The 18022-nt window shown below is 27.9% G+C and overlaps 1 protein-coding gene across 4 annotated transcripts in view; it reads right to left on the reverse strand.

The window, feature by feature from the left end:
- LOC147816824 (uncharacterized) overlaps window positions 1-18022 on the reverse strand; it is a 70600-nt gene that overhangs the window by 18289 nt on the left and 34289 nt on the right. Inside the window, exons 5-11 of one of the 4 annotated variants that reach the window (XM_087151563.1) lie at window positions 16522-16635; window positions 14837-14917; window positions 13066-13172; window positions 11850-11906; window positions 7232-7301; window positions 4654-4797; window positions 1186-1348 (exon numbers count right to left, since the gene is read on the reverse strand). In XM_087151563.1, coding sequence (XP_087007689.1) covers window positions 14907-14917; window positions 16522-16635 — 125 coding nt within the window. In that variant the 3' untranslated portion in view covers window positions 1186-1348; window positions 4654-4797; window positions 7232-7301; ... (1 more) ...; window positions 13066-13172; window positions 14837-14906. The remainder of the gene's footprint in view (window positions 1-1185; window positions 1349-4653; window positions 4798-7231; window positions 7302-11849; window positions 11907-13065; window positions 13173-14836; window positions 14918-16521; window positions 16636-18022) is intronic. The other 3 variants (XM_087151574.1, XM_087151560.1, XM_087151570.1) reach the window with 3 other exon arrangements.

The following is an 18022-nucleotide window of genomic DNA, read 5'->3' on the forward strand; positions in this document are numbered from 1 at the left end:
AATCCCCTTAATGTTTATTTTACTTTTTGCTTGTTTCATCATATCTCGAAAATTTTTAAGGAAATTGAAGAATTTTTGCACACAATTATAAAATTCATTTATCCAAAGATAATTTCATGCATAAAATAATTTTCAGTAAAGATTTATTATTTTATAAAATAATAGTCAAAAAAAAATTGAAATGCAAAGTATAAAATTTTTCACACAATTTTCAAGTATGTAAATTCACATGGCAAAATACAAATTTGGAGTGAAAACGGTTAAATAGTTACTGAAAAATAAAATTTTACAGATTTCTCAGGAACTATTTGACCAATTCTGCTCCATTTTGTATATTACAATGTAAATTTACATATTTTATAATGGTGTAAAAAATTGTACAACTTACAATTCAAAATTTTTGAACTATTATTTTATAGAATAATAAAAAGCAATAAATATTTACTAAAAGTTATATTTTGCGTGTAACATTTATTCCAATATTTATTGCTTTGGATAAACAAATTTCATAACTGTGTGCAAAAGCTTTTTAATTCACTTAAAAATTTCTCAAGATATGGCAAAATACACAAAAAATAAAATTACTATTTAGGGGTCCAAATTTTTTATTGCTCTCCCCCACCAGACAATGGGGACCCTATTTTCCAGATTGCGACTACCCCATTTACTTCGGGGGGGGGGGGGGGTCAGAAATCCGAATCCGTTGAAAAAAAATTATATTAATTCAGGGAAAGTATGTTTTTGTGTCTGATTTTATAATTTAAAAAATTGTTTGCACTTATTAATTATCATAGTTGAGGTCACCTCCTTGAACCATTAAGATTGAATCCAAGGACATGAAGATAAGATCAGATCATTAGATCAAAAGTTATTCAGATTGGTCCACCTTTTCGGTGCACTGTACATCCCTACAGTAGGCATTAGTGTTTTAAATAATATAGGTCGATAAATAATATCTCCAGGTGCTGTAAAAATAGGGATGTTACGATAGGAATATGCGACCCATTTGTCAAACCTTCGGTAGGCCAAATGCTTGGCAAACTATTTTTTACATGTATTTTCCACAATTTTTTTCTCGGAATTTGAGGCAACTGTGAAGAATGCTTAGTGCGGGCCCTGCACCAGCAATTTACAATCAATATATAAACTGAAATGCAATGCAATAAAAAATAATTGAAAAACAACCTTCGGCTGAAGACATTGCTCAACACAGCTTTCAATATTTGTCTCAAATACATCAGCTTCATTCAAATTAATCAGCTTTTTTATCCCAATGAGCAGCCAACCAGATACGAGCCAGGGGATCCTTCTTAGCTATTACAAAATGTGCATAAAACATAATTCAAGCCTGAAACAAAAAACGTTTAAAGATAAAATCACTTTTATTAATTATATCATCAATTGAACTCAAATTATGTAAAATATACAGAAACAAGGACACGAGATAATTAGTAAATATTGTTAGTAAAACCAGCAGTCTCCCTAAACGTTTTTAGGAGGGCGGTCCGCCCTGCTTGCCTTTTGATCTCTATAAATGCGACGGCACCCTCTTTGTAAAAATAAGCCACCCATCCCTTAATAACACTACCTTTTTATTCATACTCCACTTTTGAAAAAATTAGTTTACTGTTAAAACAATAATCACACACTGGTAAAATTATAAAATTATTTGTGTTTACAGGTTTAATTCTGATTACTATTACATATATTTAGTTTGTTAGGATTATTCTCAACTCGATTAATTTTTATAAGTACCTCTATTTTTCGGGGGAGATCAATAAACTTTTTAATGGTTTCAATCTTATAAAAAAAAAAAAATGCAGCTTTAAAAATTACTTTTCTTATAGTTTTCAGTTTATATTATATAAAAATCTTTCACATTGAAAAATAGTATAAGATATATAATTTATAATAGTATAATTTATATACTATTATAATAAGATTATAATAGTATAAAAAAATAGTATAAGAGGGTAACTTTTAACGATGTTAAACGAGTGCCTTTTTTTGAGCGCTTTTTTTAATTCCTAGGAAGAACTCAGGGTTGAACCTTAATTACGCGAACGAACTTGGATGTGGGGAAGTGTTATCAGGGGCCAAAGCAACATTAACATTAATCTGGGACCACCATTAAATAATATTGGTCTCCCTGGGCCAGAAATCAAAGTTATAATCTTTCGAGTTTGTTTTATGTTTCTAGTTTTGGTCTGTTATTAAATAGCATATATAGTTATCTGACAAGCAGCATGTATCTGGATGATCAGATCAATCTCCCAGACATTGGATAGCAGCATGATACAGTAGAGAACTGATTATCCAGAACAATCGGGACCATCGCAATTCCGGATAACTGATTTTTCTGAATCGCTAAAAAACACCGTTTTTTCTTTTCATTGTCAAATAAATTACGACTAAAAAAAATTATTATTTAGAAATAATTTTAAAAAGAAGGAAAAACGATAAAACAATACACATAAGTTTAATAAGAGAAAAAAAATAATGAAATAAAAATATATACAGGCTTAATATAAAATGAACAAAAAAGGTAAAATGGGAAAAAAAAGGGTGGGTGGGCTCCATCTTCCTCGTCGCTTTCTTCTACCTCGTCGTTGTCTGCGTCAGGACTCAAAACGACACCTACTCCAGTTTTTACTTCATTATAAACATATGAAAAAGGAAAAATAACGAGCATTTCTTTTCCCTCCTATACACGAGAAAGACAATCTTTGAATATAATTTTGGATGGAAAAAAAATTCTACAGAAAAGAAAAACAAAATTTTTTTAACTTCATTATTCTCAAATGAGAAGAGAAAAATCGCGAGCGTTTCTTTTCCCTCCTATGAGCGAGAGAGACATCGTTTAATATAATTCTGGATGGAGAAAAAAAAAGAATCCTTTGAAAACTTCTGGAGAAAAGAAAAATAAAATTTTTTAACTTCATTATTCTCAAATGAAAAAGAGAAAATAGCGAGCATTTCCTTTACCTCCTCCTATTTCATAGAAAAACATTGTTTGAATATAATTCTGGATGAAAAAAAAATCTTTGGAAAATTTCTGCAGAAAAGAAATTTAAAATTTTTTACTTCCCAAAGGAAAAATATTTTTGGAAAAAACTCTCTAACATTCTTCGACATTATCGCAGTGATTCTGGCACATGATTACTATCTAGAAATGTTTAACTTGGGTTTCAGCATTTTGCTAAAACATTCATTTAAATCAGTAGGAAAAACACACGTATCACAATCTTATTTCTCACTAAGCTGAGTGATTTTATTTCTCCAGTTAAACCTAGGTTTGAAAAAATCCGGGGATTTTTGAAAAAACCCAACCCGCCCAGGTTTTATTGAAAAAACCCAGGGAAAATTGGGTTTTATTTGAAAAAACCCGGGGATTTTCGATTTTCGTTTTTTAAAAGCCCTTAAAGGTGCTTTTTTCATTTAGTGTTTTTAAAAAGTGCTTAATTTTCCCTTTTTAAAACTGAGATTTTTCCTTTACTATGTTGATTTTCGCTTCGAATTATGCATAAAGACACAGTTCACATTGTTCTATTCAACGTTTTCACAATTAATTTAACCCCAATCTATTTCTGCGCATTGTCAGTGCATAACGTATGAAAACGCCATTCGTTTCGCATGATTCAAAATTTCATGATTATGACGATTAAAACAATAAAACCATCAATCGTCAAAAACATTCCAACCCTGCCTACTTATGATATTTTTCAAAGTGCTTAAAAATATTTTTTTTAGTGCTTGAAAAGTGCTTAAAAGGTGCTAAATTTTTTGTTGTATAATTTGGCTACACACCCTGATATATATTACTTATTACAAATTTATAATGAGTCAAGACTAAAATGTCATATGACTTGTACCTTTAATAAAATTAAACTGGAATACATATTTAATGATCTTCCATGTTTTTATAATACGATTAATAGAAAGTGAAATTAAAATTATATATAATTATAAAGAGTATCAGTTACTTGTCCCATTTTTCAAATATTTAACCTTAGGAAAAAGACTGCATTTTTAGATAAATTTTAACTTTATAATTTTAAAAAACAAATTAATATAAAAATTACAAAAAAGCATATATAAAAAGTTTTAGCTTATTTTTTTAAAACCAGAAAATAAAACTTTGAACTTGTTAATTGTTGTTTAATGTATCACTTAAGAGAAAATGTTTTTTTCATTTGTTTTGTTTTCAATATTTTTAAACATGATTAAAAGAAACAAAATAAATTATATTCAAATATAATCTTGAAAATAATATTTAAAAAATAATCTTAATTTAATTTTTAACGGTGAATCGTTAAAAATTAAAATAAAATAATTTTAATTTTTAACGGTGATAAACTTTCTCCAAATAGTTAAAAATTGTCAGCAGATGTTAAGAGTTAACTTTAAAAAAGATCCATTTTTTAATTTATCATTACTAGGAGGCTTCGGACCCTGCTCACTGGCACTCGCCAACCCCCGGAACTGCGAAAGCAGTTCCGGGGGTACACGATGATTTTTAGAAGAACAAAACAATTAATTTGGTCTAATTTTAGGTAATACACATTTTAATAGCAAGCGTGAAAAGAGAATATATCCTCTGATCTTAACTATGCTTAAAAGGAGTCTTATAAATCTACATAGAAAAACAGTTACCATTACTACAGCTTCGGCTACACTAGTTAAAACATCAGGCCCCGTGAATAGAAAAGTATCTTTTGTTCAGTCAGGGCAAACAGTAGGACTTTAAAGCATTTGTCAGGTCCGACATTTTTCAGCAACTGAATAAAAGAAGCACCCCTAAAAAGAACAAAATTAAAAATGTGCAGATAAAAAGCTAAATATTTAGTAAGCCTAGAAGATACAAATAAATAACTAATAAAGTATGCAATTAAAATTATAATTGTTTTTACGATATTAAATTGAAGACATGTCAAATAATATTCTAAGTGAAATTTATTGAGTTAGGGAATTTAAGTACTTGGGTTCAGTTGTCACTAAAAGCAATGATATTATACCAGAGATTAAGCAAAAACTAAATGCTAAAAATAGCAGTCATTTTGCACTTAAGAGATTGCTAACATCAAAAGTAATAACGAGGCTTCAGGTTTATAAAACTATAATCAGACCAACCTTTATCTATGGATCAGAGACATGAACTCCAACCCAGAAACAAGAAAAAATGTTGATTACCTGGGAAAGAAAAATTCTTAGAACTATTTTTGAACCGGTCAAAGAGGGTGATCTGTGGAGAAGGCGATACTATTTTGAAATTGCAAGACCATTTAAAGAAAAAGGTATAATAAATTACGTAAAAGCAAAGAGAAGTCAATGGCTAGGACACCTTGAAAGAATGGAGGAAAACAGAGGCATTAAGAAAATATTCAAGGGGCAGTGCCAGAGGAAAAGCGGCCAAGAGATGGTTACGAGGTAGAAAAAGACCTTAAGACTCTAAAAGTCCAAAACTGGAAACAAAGAGCTAAAGACAGGCAACTTTGGAGGAAAATTGTTAGTGAGACCATGGTCCAACATGGACTGTAATGCCAGGGTTATTGCAAAAGGATCTTTTACTTATTAACTTTTTCTCTTTTTATTATTTTAATTGATTGCTTTTGAAAAATCAATAAATGTAGGAATATCAGTGGATAAATGTACTAAGAGATAGTCCGAGTATTTCTGGAGTGGAAAAAGGCTCTAATTAAATTCAGGAAAAACTTTTTTTTTCATTAAAAAAAAGATTTTTTTTTTTTAAAGGAAAAAACTGGGACACTTACGAAGATGATTTTTTAATCAAATGTGCTTTCTTTACGAATATGTTCTCCAGTGAAAAAAAAAATAAAGCTTTTGGTTTGAAATAAAGGTGAGGCACTTCTTTTTTTCCACTTTAAATACTTCTTTCTTTTTAAAAAAAACTTTTCTTTTACAAAGATAAGTTGTTTTTTTTACATACATTTAGAATAAATATATATTTGTTTAAAATTTAAAATATCAAAAGAGATTACACTTAACAAATTTAATATATTTGGAGGCTTTGCTTTATTTGTGGACGAAATATATAAATACTAAAATTGGGAATAGAACTTATAACTATCTCTTAAGTTTTCTTTTTAAAAATTTTACTATAAATATTGAGATTTATAACTTATTAACTGGTAAGATTATGTTAGTCCAAGTATTTTTGGAGTGAAAAAAGTTTTAATTGAATTCAGAAAAAAACTTTCCTTTAAATATATATATATATATATATATATTCCCAATTTTTCGAATGATAATAATAACTGGGACACTTACGAGGTTGATTGATTAATTAAAGATGACATAAAATGTGCTTTTTTTACAAATATGCTCTCCAGAAAAACACCGAAAGCTTTAGGTTTGAAATAAAGCTTTCTTCCCCCGTTAAATTAATACTTCTTTAAAAAAAACTTTTCCTTTAAAAAAAAAAAACTTTTCATTTACTAAGTCAGAGAAAAAGTGGAATTCTGCATATTTGTGGAAAACTCAAAAATCCCGTTTCTAGTTTTTAGAGATAGGAGAACAATACGAAAAAAAAAATTTTTAAGTTAAACAAATAATCAAAGAATTTGATATCTTGATGATTCACATAGTGATACATTTGATATCCTGATGATGACCCTTCAGGATATCAAGTCACATTTGATGAATCTCTCTTCCTTGAGATAGATTTTCACTAAAATGTGTGATAAAACTTGCAATGTATTATTTTGTGAATGCGAGACAGTTCACCAGGCAGAAAGTTGACACAATTTTATGGAAATGCAATGAATCATATTGTTCAGTTAAAAAATGGTGCAAAATGGTACATGCTTGAAAATGGTGTGTCATGTAGATGGGAAAAAAATGGAATAAAATTAGAAGTTATGAAACTGATTGCTCTAGGCATAAATCAATTGCAACTTATGAGCTCTCATCAATATCATATAAAATCAGGATAAATGTTTTGATTAAAATAATATTGCTAAATAAACTTTATTTAATACAGTAGATTAAAAAACTTTTTTTCATATTATAATTATACTTAAACAAAATGCACTGGAACACATAAATTATGTTGAATGAAAAACCTCACTTCAGTTTTACAATCTGTAAAAAAAACATCTTATTCACAGAAAAAAATATTTGATCTGATTCATTTTAAACAGTCATGTGCAAGTTCTGTTTGGTGAATTCTACTAGTGCGGCACTAAAATACTAGCTATAAATGAAAACTTACCAGGTTTATAACACTACATATCTGGCCGATTCATGGATTTTTTATAGCATAAATGGATGCTTGAACCAAGCTATTAAAAAAAAAAAAGAATTGTATTATTTTGTATTAGTTTAAGGATAAAAAATTACACTTTACGAAATAATATCTACACACAAATATGAGAGTTAGTTTATTGAAAGAAATCTAAATTCAAAAGAGAAAAAATGTCTCTTAGCATCAAATCTTCAATACTTTTATATATAGTACTAAGTACTTTTATATATAAATACCATATATGTTTAAGCATTTAAACATTAAGCATTAAATACAAAAAATCATATTTTCAGTCTAAATCAAAAGAGATTTTCAATAATAAAAAATCTGTCTCAATAACCTAAATAATAACTACTACAATAGAGAACGAAATTATCCAGGATGTTCGTAACCATCGCTATTCAGGATATCTGAATTTCCCGGTTTTCTGGATTGACCAAAAAGTGTCCTTAATCGATGTTTTATTGAACCCAAAGACAAGGAAAAAGTGTAACACATTTTGAAGTAAGAGAAAAAAAAAGCTGTCCTAAATTTAAAAAGAAAAAAAAATTCAAAGAATAAAAAAATTTGCAAGTTTAGACAAGAAAAACAAGTGCAAGAAATACAAAATTCTCATATTTATTTTTTTTAAATAATTAAAATTCCTAAATCAACTAATAAAAACAAAATCAAAGATTAAAAAACGCAATATATTTCATATCTAATAATATGGGGGGGACAAAAATAAAATGAAAACTTATTAATCTAAATAAAAACAACGCTTGAAAATTATCAAAACGAAACGATAGTTAAAAAAGGCACTAACATAAATATTAAAACCTGGAACAAGGCAAGATCAATAAGATCAAAGGAATTTAAAAAATAACCTAATGATAAAATTTATGAATAAAAAGAATTAATTTATTGAGTACGAAATTTATCCTGAAAAGAATGAAAAAACTCAAACGTAGTGGAATCAGAAAAAGAAAACTGCAATCTGCTTCATAAAATAATCGTATGTTTATATTAATAAACAATTCTCCTTTTATTTTATTTTTTTATAAAAACACGATTTTTAATGAAAGCAGATGTGATTCCACATCAAGAAAAACTTGCAAATGATACCGCACTTCTAAAGAATCAGAATGTATTCAAAAGAAAAATATTGTTTTGTTAATCTATCTTAAATAGATAAATAAATTCTTCCTTTTTTTTTCTCTTTCATCTTCTGTTCACTGATATGCATGTGCAATGCTTTTCCCCCACCCCCTCCTAATTCAAAGAGAAAACGAAATCAGCATACCACTCCTCTGAGTTTGATTGACAGCAGCTAATCAGAAGAACGATTCTGAGAAAATAAAATGTTCACTTCCCTGCCCCCTCTTGATCTAAAGATCTTCAAGGTCACAGAAGAAATGACATTTCTCTGGGCAAACAGGGAGAAAAATTCCCCCCTTCCCCACATTTTCCTCTACTCAACTTCAAGGATGAGCCAAATTTCCGCTTTTTTTCATTATCGTTCTAGTTTAAAATGGCGGGATAACCTAGCAAAATTTCCTCCCGTGATCTGGATACCAGATAAACGGTTCTCTACTGTATCTACAAATTAGTAAAAAACATGTTTTAAAAACATGCATTTCAAAAATGTTTGTAAAGAAAAAACTTGTTACTTTGGATGACGTTATTGTTTCCATGGTACTCCATATTTTGATATGTTTGTTATTATTTATAACACCTATGAAAACCGTTTCAATCTAAAAAGCGATGTTGCACAAACAAATGAACAGAGATAAATTCAAGCAATTGTGAATTCTCTAAAAGCTGTGATTAATTTATTAAGAAAGAGCAGCAAAATGTAAAATATACAGAATCTTCTAGATTGTAGCACTTCACACATAAAACAGATCACACATAAAAAATAGTAGTGTGAACAATTTATGCTTAACTCACAAGTCATTAAATAAATGTGCAATAAAAATTTAGTATTTTGTGTTACAGTTTAAGAAAGTATTAATTAACACATATTTTATAGCTAAAAATAATAAATTGTTTACTATCTTAAAAGACCTAATACAGAATTCATATTTAACTTCAGAGAAAATATTCTCATTATCCAAATGCGTAATTCTACAAAATAATGCACACGGCTATACAATGTGTTAGTTAAAAAAAATACTCGAGAATAATAACTGCAGATAAAAAAAAGAAACAATGCCAATAAAATCTTTAAAGTATTGAAAATTTAAAGTTATATGCATCATTATCGATATAAAATCATTATCTATTACACATTCTATGATAGCATTATGCATCATTATGAAAAACATACATGAAACATCTTCAAATCACTCTCTTGGGTTTAAATAATTCTTAACATTTTATAGAATTTCAAACATAAGACTGTTTATGGCTAATCACCTTCAAACCTTTCGAAAAAATTCAGATCTTTACCAAAAATAAATCAAAATCCAAATTAAGTCATACTTCAAAAAAAAAAAAAAAATCTAAGTCTTCAATTTTTCTAGGTCAATAACTTCTTTTTCAGGCTGATTTGAAATCTGAATCTTATCCCAGTCATGGGTGCAAGTTGGAAAAAAGGCCAAGACTGAAATTTTTTGACTGAAATACCTAACATACACAATACCCCCTCGACATATACAAACTATCTAAGAAAGCTTTACCATAATACATCAAGTTTAGATACTGTACGTCCCGCAGTGGACTGATCGTTAAGACACGGTTCCCAGCAGATCACCGAAATCAAGCATCACTGGCTACGGTCAGCGTGCGGGTGGGTGACCACTTGGATCAGTCTGCGTAGGGACTGAGGTATTGGTCCTCGTTAAACTGTGCTTCCGTAAAGTGCTCGACTTCGCACGCAGGTCGACAGGCTACCGAAGCGGAGGTGCCATCCCCTCCGCAGAGGATCAAAATTGTGATGGCATGTCTTCGGATCATCCTCCGGGATGTTTCCCAGACCGTCGCCAATAGCCCATTGTGCAGCTCTAGTGTGACGTAAATTAACAACAATAAATACTGTACAAAAAATATTTATTCATCTGTCTTTTGATAAAATAACAACAGGACATAAGAAAGTAGACCAATAGCGTAGACCTAAAAAATATTTTTAAGGACAGAAAAAAAAAATTCCAATTTCCGTCCGCGGACTTTTTCGAAAGACGGAAATTCATCCTGGGGACGGAAGACTTGCACCCATGATCCCAATTCCCTGTAACTTTTAGCAAAATACAATACTTCAGAGCAGTTAGTAAGATAACTTAAGAAAAATACTGAGTGATTTCACACAAAACAGTTATACTTTTCTCCATTTAAAAATAAGCTGGATCTTTAAAAACATATTGATGAAAATACTTAACAGAAAAAAATATTCATTGATTTAAAATCATAGGATCTTAACTATTTTAATTGTAATATTGATATTTTTAAACAAAAAAAAAGATAAGACATTTCATCAAAATGTTTAATTAAGTTTCAATTAACTGCAAAATAAGAATTTAATTAAGAATTAGAATTTAATCAACAAACCAAAGCAATCTGCAAAACGATCAAAGAATTTCACCTCTACATATTTTGTACAGTTGAAACATTTTATTTGTAAATCGCGTTTTATTTTTAAACATAAATTATTTAAACAAGTACTTTTATGAATTCAGAAGGAAAAAAAATCTCTATTAGGTTAAATTTCTTAAAAATATAATGAGAATTTGAAAATGGTATTTGCTATTATAATGGACTCTTTCTATCCAAAAACAACATAGAAGGAGAAAACATATGAAAAATAATTATAAATATAGAACTAATTGAATGTTTCAGTTTTATAACATGCATATTATTTAAAGTCAGCTATAAATTGTGCTGAGTACCAACATCACAGCTATACGTTGTGCTAACTGAGCAAGCAGGGTTAACACTCAAATCTGGAAGGAAAAACAAAATTCCCTGTGTTTTCTGTGTACATATTATACACAATATATTAAGAAGCAACAAAACAATTATTGTGCTCTTGTGTGAGCTACTTTGGGCTATTACAGTGTTAATTGCTAAAAAACTTAAGAAAAAAAAAAGAACAGATGAACATACTTAAATAATGCTATAAGAAATTTAAATAGTTTAGTATAGTTAAAATATCATCCTTAAATATCTCATAGATCACTTTTGAGTGGTTGAAATTTTTCAAAAGACAAAAATAAGAAACAAAATTCCGAGTTTGTAAAAAAAAATTAAAAAACACCTGCATTTTCCCCATTAATTTAGATGATTTTTAAATTCCCTGTATTTTCCAGACTTTCTTTATTTTCAACATGGAGTCGCAATCCTGGCAAGGTAACAAAACAAAAACAAACAACAACAAAAAAGGATCTTATAAATTATGTTAAAAAGGAAGGGAAAAAAAGAAATAAACTAAATAAAAAAATGACAAATATGCTTTAGGGTCATGTCAGCTCAAGAAAGCAAATATTCTGAAAGGTAAGTTATGAAGATAATTTCAATCACAAGTCACTAAAAAGTAATAACTTATTAAAAGTAGTAGTTAACATATATCGTATAGTATTTCACACCATTGGAGAAAAAAAAAGATACTTACCACTCCTTTATTTAAATTTCTGTTGATTTTACAAAATGCATGAGGTGGATTTTCATTCTAAAAAATAATTTAATTTTTAATAATTTTTTTAATGTTAAACATACAAATTTAGGGGGGGAAATAAAAAATTTATCCTTTTACAACATTAATGTTCTCATGGCATTAAAACATAAATAATTCAAATTTACTTCAATTTAAATTTTGGAAATTCTGATAAAATGTACTAATTTCAATTTATAATTATACACACATTAATATTCACAACATGGTTTCTTAGTATGTTTTTTTAATACAGGTTGAGTCTAAATGGTTTGGTGGATGGTTAAGAAATAAAGTAAAGCAACATAACTTAAGATGCAGCATTATATCCGTGGGGATGGCTAAAAGCAAAGATTAGATTAGCCTGAGTGGTTGACCTGCTTGTTCGAGAAATCTAACATAAAATTGAAATTAACATTGGATAAATATGAAAACATTTATTGGTTAACAGCCTCAGAAAATATAGATTATGCAATGTTGGTCCAGGTGCACCAAAATGATGTCTAATAATAGAAAAATTGTTTTTGATTGGTTTAAATGTTTACAGGAAGGGAAATAAACCAGGCTAGGAATATAATGACAAAGGAAATTCGATTTGGCAATAAACTTGTGTGGCATACCATTATATATAAAGCATATGTGACAATCATTAATATCAAGCATTAGCGACTGATGCTGTTGAACGACTGCCTATGAGAAGATTCAGAATTAAAAATGGCAGTTCATTTACAAAGATTTTGGTAAACAAAGGATCTGTCCAAATTTTATCCAACACAAGGAAAGAGGTGTGGCATCAGTGCCTCAATCAAACCAAAAAGAGGTACACACAGACCTATTATAGCAACTTAATCAAAGATTTTATTTTAAATTTATAACCGTTGATGAATAGCCAACCCAATTTTTAGGTTTACGGCTACTAATATTCAACTAAGTATCATTGTAATTTTGAACCCAGTCCGGAAGACAAGGGGACCAGGATTGGGAGAAATTTGCCTTTGTGGAGGACTTTTAGATGAAACTAACTTTTTTTTCATTTTAAGGATTTGCCTGCTTTGAAAAGGCAAACAAAAACACAAACAAACAAAAACAAAATAGTCTAATTTTAAGAAACTCCTTAAAACCAAATAGTAAATTAAAATCAAAGGAAATAAAAAAACAAGAAAATAAATTATTTTACCAATCATTTTTCTAAATCATTGTATTTACATCTGTCTCATAATCATATAGCAACTTTACAATTTCCCAATCATTAGCCAATACTGCCCAATGCAGAGATAATTTACCCTTGAAAAATTTAATATGTACAATAAAAACAATAAAAAACAAATCATACAATAATAAAAATAATAATAATGAAATTTTATATTGATGAATAATTTCAAAGAAACATGCAAAACATGAAATAATTTATGAATCAATTCATAAATAGGGTGTAAAATGCAAAAAAAGCTGCTATTTGATTGCTGTACAATAATAGAAGTTCAAAAATGTTAAGTGCAAAACACATTTAGGTTATTGTAAAAATACAAGAACTTTTAGTGAGGAAAGCGTGCACATGTGAAGTATGTATGCGTATAATTAATATTATAAATGTTTTAATAAAAAATATCGATGTGCAGTATTTATTTATTTTTAAACTGTGATCAATGACTGTAACAGCAAGAAAAAAAATAGTGAAGCCAATTTGAAAAAAATTGAGTTACTTAAAATTAAGATGATAAAAGTTTAAGTCCTGTCTTAATCATCATTATTTATTAGTTTAAATAAAATAAATAAATAAAATTAAAATATCCTATTCTGGCATGATTTAGCATTGGAGCACTACTATTTTGAAATTAAATAAAAACCCCACAAAGTTAATGTAAATACATAGAAAATCATTTTCGTTAAATGATGAAAATGAAATGGATGGACAGACATGTGACCTGTTTAGGATTAAAAAAAAACACTTGAACAACATGATGTGGCAAAAAACAGGCAAATACCATAAAAACTACTAAAAAACGCTATACTAAACACAAATACTGTGATCGGTATTCAGGAGATATGATTTTACTTGTTTATATTACTGAAAAAGTTTTTGTTAAAAGTTATTTTTTTATTTCATTGCTTTACACGTTACTATACATTACTAGACAATTTGACACACCAAATTAAGCTAATTTAGAAAAAAATAAGCTCACATTTTGCTCTTTTTTTACCAGTTATACAATGTAAAAATATGAGGTCTCAAATTAAGATTGAAAAATTCTAGTCGTACAAAATTTAGACAAACAAAAAACTAATTGAACTATTCTAAAGAAAACGAAAATATCAACCAAATCAACAAAGCTATCAATAAAACCTACTTAAAAGGATGCATTCAAAACAGTTCCAGCTATTATACAGATTCAGATCTATAGTCAGAAATATACAAATCTAACCTAATAACAAGGATAGATTTCACAACTAATTAAACGAAAAGCATTAAAAAAATTTTAACAATGAATTGTAATTCAAGGGGTGGATAATACTCAAAATTGAACAAATTGAAAAAGACAAAGAGTTATCTACAAAGTTTATGTAAATACATAAAGACAAATTTCCTTAAGACACAATCCTTAATTTCCTTAAATGGAATTGAGTAAAAAAAAATTATTATTTTTTTTTTCAAAGTAAACAATGTTAGTGAAAAATGACAATGAAGCAAATGCAAATACATAGACATTCATATCTATAAAAAAATTCACTTGATTTTTTTTCACATTAAGCAATGTACTATGTGAAAAATGACATTAGAGCTAATTTGAATACACAAACATTAATTTCTATTAAAAGATTAAATTGAAAAAGTTCTTTTTTTCAAATTGAACATTGGAAAATAACATTACTTAGAACTTATGCTTTATAAAATGATATTAATATAAAAAATCAACACATTTCTTTAAAATATATAGTGAGATTTTTACCCAAAAGAATCCTGAATGTTTGCAGGCATTTCTTTGTGGAGTAACATTTGAAATAAATATGCATGTCCTCCTAAGGCACACCTAAATAAAATCATTTATATTATAAACAATTATTTACATATGGACATTTTGGTCGTCAATTCTTGGTTTATTCCTGTTATAAATTTGATTAGTCTATTTTGATTTAGACATTCCATCCCATTTCTTACTTTTTGTTATTACAGGAGTAGCTATGCTTCAATAGCCTTAAATATAATTTAGCTTTGTTTATTAAACTATTTATTATTTCCAGTGACTGAAAATCAAGAATTTTAAATCCTTTTAAAATTCCTTCACATAAAACATACCATAACCAGTCAAATGACCGTTTAATCGAAAATGTGCTTATTATCCTATTGTTTTTGCACATTTGACTACATGACTTTTTCTAACAATTACATACGGTTAATATTCTATTATTGTTATTTTTTTTTTGTATTTTGTCTGTTTCAAATAATACTTGTCATATACCAATTCCTACCACAACCAGTCATTTGACTGGGAGAACAACTTATTGCTTTATAAGGTTATCGAATCAGAAATTACAATGTAATGTCTGTTCATAGTATTGCATTGGATGAGTTGCACATTTCTGCAGACTGCTGCATAGTTATTTCAATCAGAATAACTGTGACTTCAAATGTCGAGAAAGTACCAAAAATTTTAGATTGGCATTTTTGTGTCAGAAAAAGTGACCAAAACTAAATGTTTTGGTGAGTAGCTTATATTTTATTTCGATAGCTTTCCTTAATTTCTAACTAACTGTTAGTTTTTACCCAGAAAAATGTCGAAACAATCAAGACAGCAAAAGTTTTTAGAAGAAATAATATTAACTATAAGAATAATTATAAGCTATCATTATAATTCTTATAATTATAGAAATAATAGTAATTAGAAGAAATATGTTTGCGGAAAATGTACAATAGAAACACCCTGTTTATGCAAAAAATGAGTTAAGCAATGATTTTAAAATTCTTTTTCTTTGTGTTTGTAATACATAAAAATGGGCAATATACAAATTTGTTTAATTATAATAAAGTTTTTTTAGTTTTATTTCCTTCCTAACATCCATATTTGATACATTCAATCAAGAAACATAAAGTCTGTACATTTGACAGGCTATGGTAGAAATAAGAATGTATTAAGTGTTGGTATGTTTAGAGTAGGATAAAGGCAAATTCTATTGCAAAAAAGTAATGCACGATTTTTAAATTCAGAATTATTTAGTTCAGAACAGAAAGTAAGATAATTTTATTTTGTTGCATAAATGAACAAATAATGTGAGTCTAAGATTAGTATATAAAATTTTGTTACAGTACTGTCGCCTTAAAAAAATAACAACGTTTCAATTAGTTAATCTTTCTTCATACCAATATTTAGTTCAAACTTGAAAAATTTAATTAATCCAATATTTTTAAAATCACTGCAAATATGCCACTAATATATTTTTTAAAAATGTAATTTAGAGGATGATAACTCAATTCAAAATTAAAAAATTCTACGATATGAGTAATGTATTGATAATAATAGATTATCTTTAAAATCAAATGAAAGAGACAAATCAATAATTGTGAATCTCTAATCTATAAGAATTTGTAACTACATTTGCTAAAAATAATAAATAAGGGTACGATCCCTTAACTCACAGGCTTTCAGCAATGGCGTCATTCCACATTTGTCTTTCTTATTGATAGGCATGCCATGCTTTACCAATAACTTAATTGTAGATAGATGACCCTTCACAGAAGCATAATGAAGACCTACAAGATAATTATTTAGATAAAATTGACTACTTAACGGTAATTAGATAAAAGGCAGTTTAAATATTGCATAAGCACCCAGCAGGAGAGAGGGAGTTTGCCATCTACTTATTTTTGCTGCCAAGGGAGGAGGGGAGTTAAGACCAATGCGTGTGATATTAAAATCATCTTAACACAATACAGAGTTTTGATCTTCCTGAATTAAATGTAATTATCAGGGGCTCACAGAAAAACACAAAATTATTACATGTTCAGCTGAGCATGCGCGCAGAATATGTTACATTGATCGAATGAGGCTTGGGGAAAATGCAGGTAATTTTTTATCTAATTAACAAATAAAATTGCTAGAAAATTTTGTGAGGATAAAAAATGTGTTACAAAACGAAACGCAAAAAAATTGTTGCAAAATTTTTCTCTGTAAAAATAATCAATATATACATTTTTAAATTTTGTTTTAATATATTAACTTAATATGGCAGTTATTTTATTTTTTATTTTTAATTCCTAAACTTTATGCAGAGTTCCCATTCAATTTCAGAAGAAAAAAATTCCCTGACTTTTACAGGTATATCAGGCAAATTTCAAAGAAAATCTAAACCAAATTTAATCTGTACCATGCAATTTTACATCAAAAAATTTAATTTTCCTATTTGTGACGTCAAATATAAGATTTTGTGAGCAGACACATACAATACAAGGAGAAAGAAACATGGAAAAATTTCACTAAAAAGTGGAATTTTATAAAATAATTGTAATAGATGTTAGAATTATTTAACGCGAATCTCAATAACTGATTACTGTTACTAACAATTTTAAGACTGCTTATTTTCTAGGTATTATATAGGAATTTACCAAGCTTTTTGTAAAAAATTGAAATTTTCAATGACTATCCCCTGCTTTTTAGAGTTAAAATAAAATTTCCTGACAATTCCAGGTTTTAAATGTCCATGGGTTTATAAGGAGACCTTGGATTTTAAATAATTGTTTTAAATTAAACAATTATTGCCCTTCGTTAAAAAAATATTATTACAAATTTTAACAATATACAAACTTTACTTTCTAAATATAGTTTGAAAAGATAATTATAACATGAGTATTATAATTATAAATCTAAAATTAGATTTATAATTATAAATTAACAATAAATTTAGGAGAAATTTCAAACCAAAAAAAAAAAAACTTTTCTGGAGAAATATTATGGGAAATATAAAATGATCTGATAATTTTCTGCTCTCCTGGGCAGGTCTACAAAATATACCATATATATATATATATATATATATATATATATATATATATATATATATATATATATATATATATATATATAATATATATATATATATACATAAATATATATATATATATGTATATATATTATATATAT

The sequence above is a fragment of the Parasteatoda tepidariorum genome, chromosome 1 (assembly GCF_982258835.1).
Source record: "Parasteatoda tepidariorum strain Cologne lab strain chromosome 1, Ptep-v5.0, whole genome shotgun sequence".
Taxonomy (NCBI): Eukaryota; Metazoa; Arthropoda; class Arachnida; order Araneae; family Theridiidae; genus Parasteatoda; species Parasteatoda tepidariorum.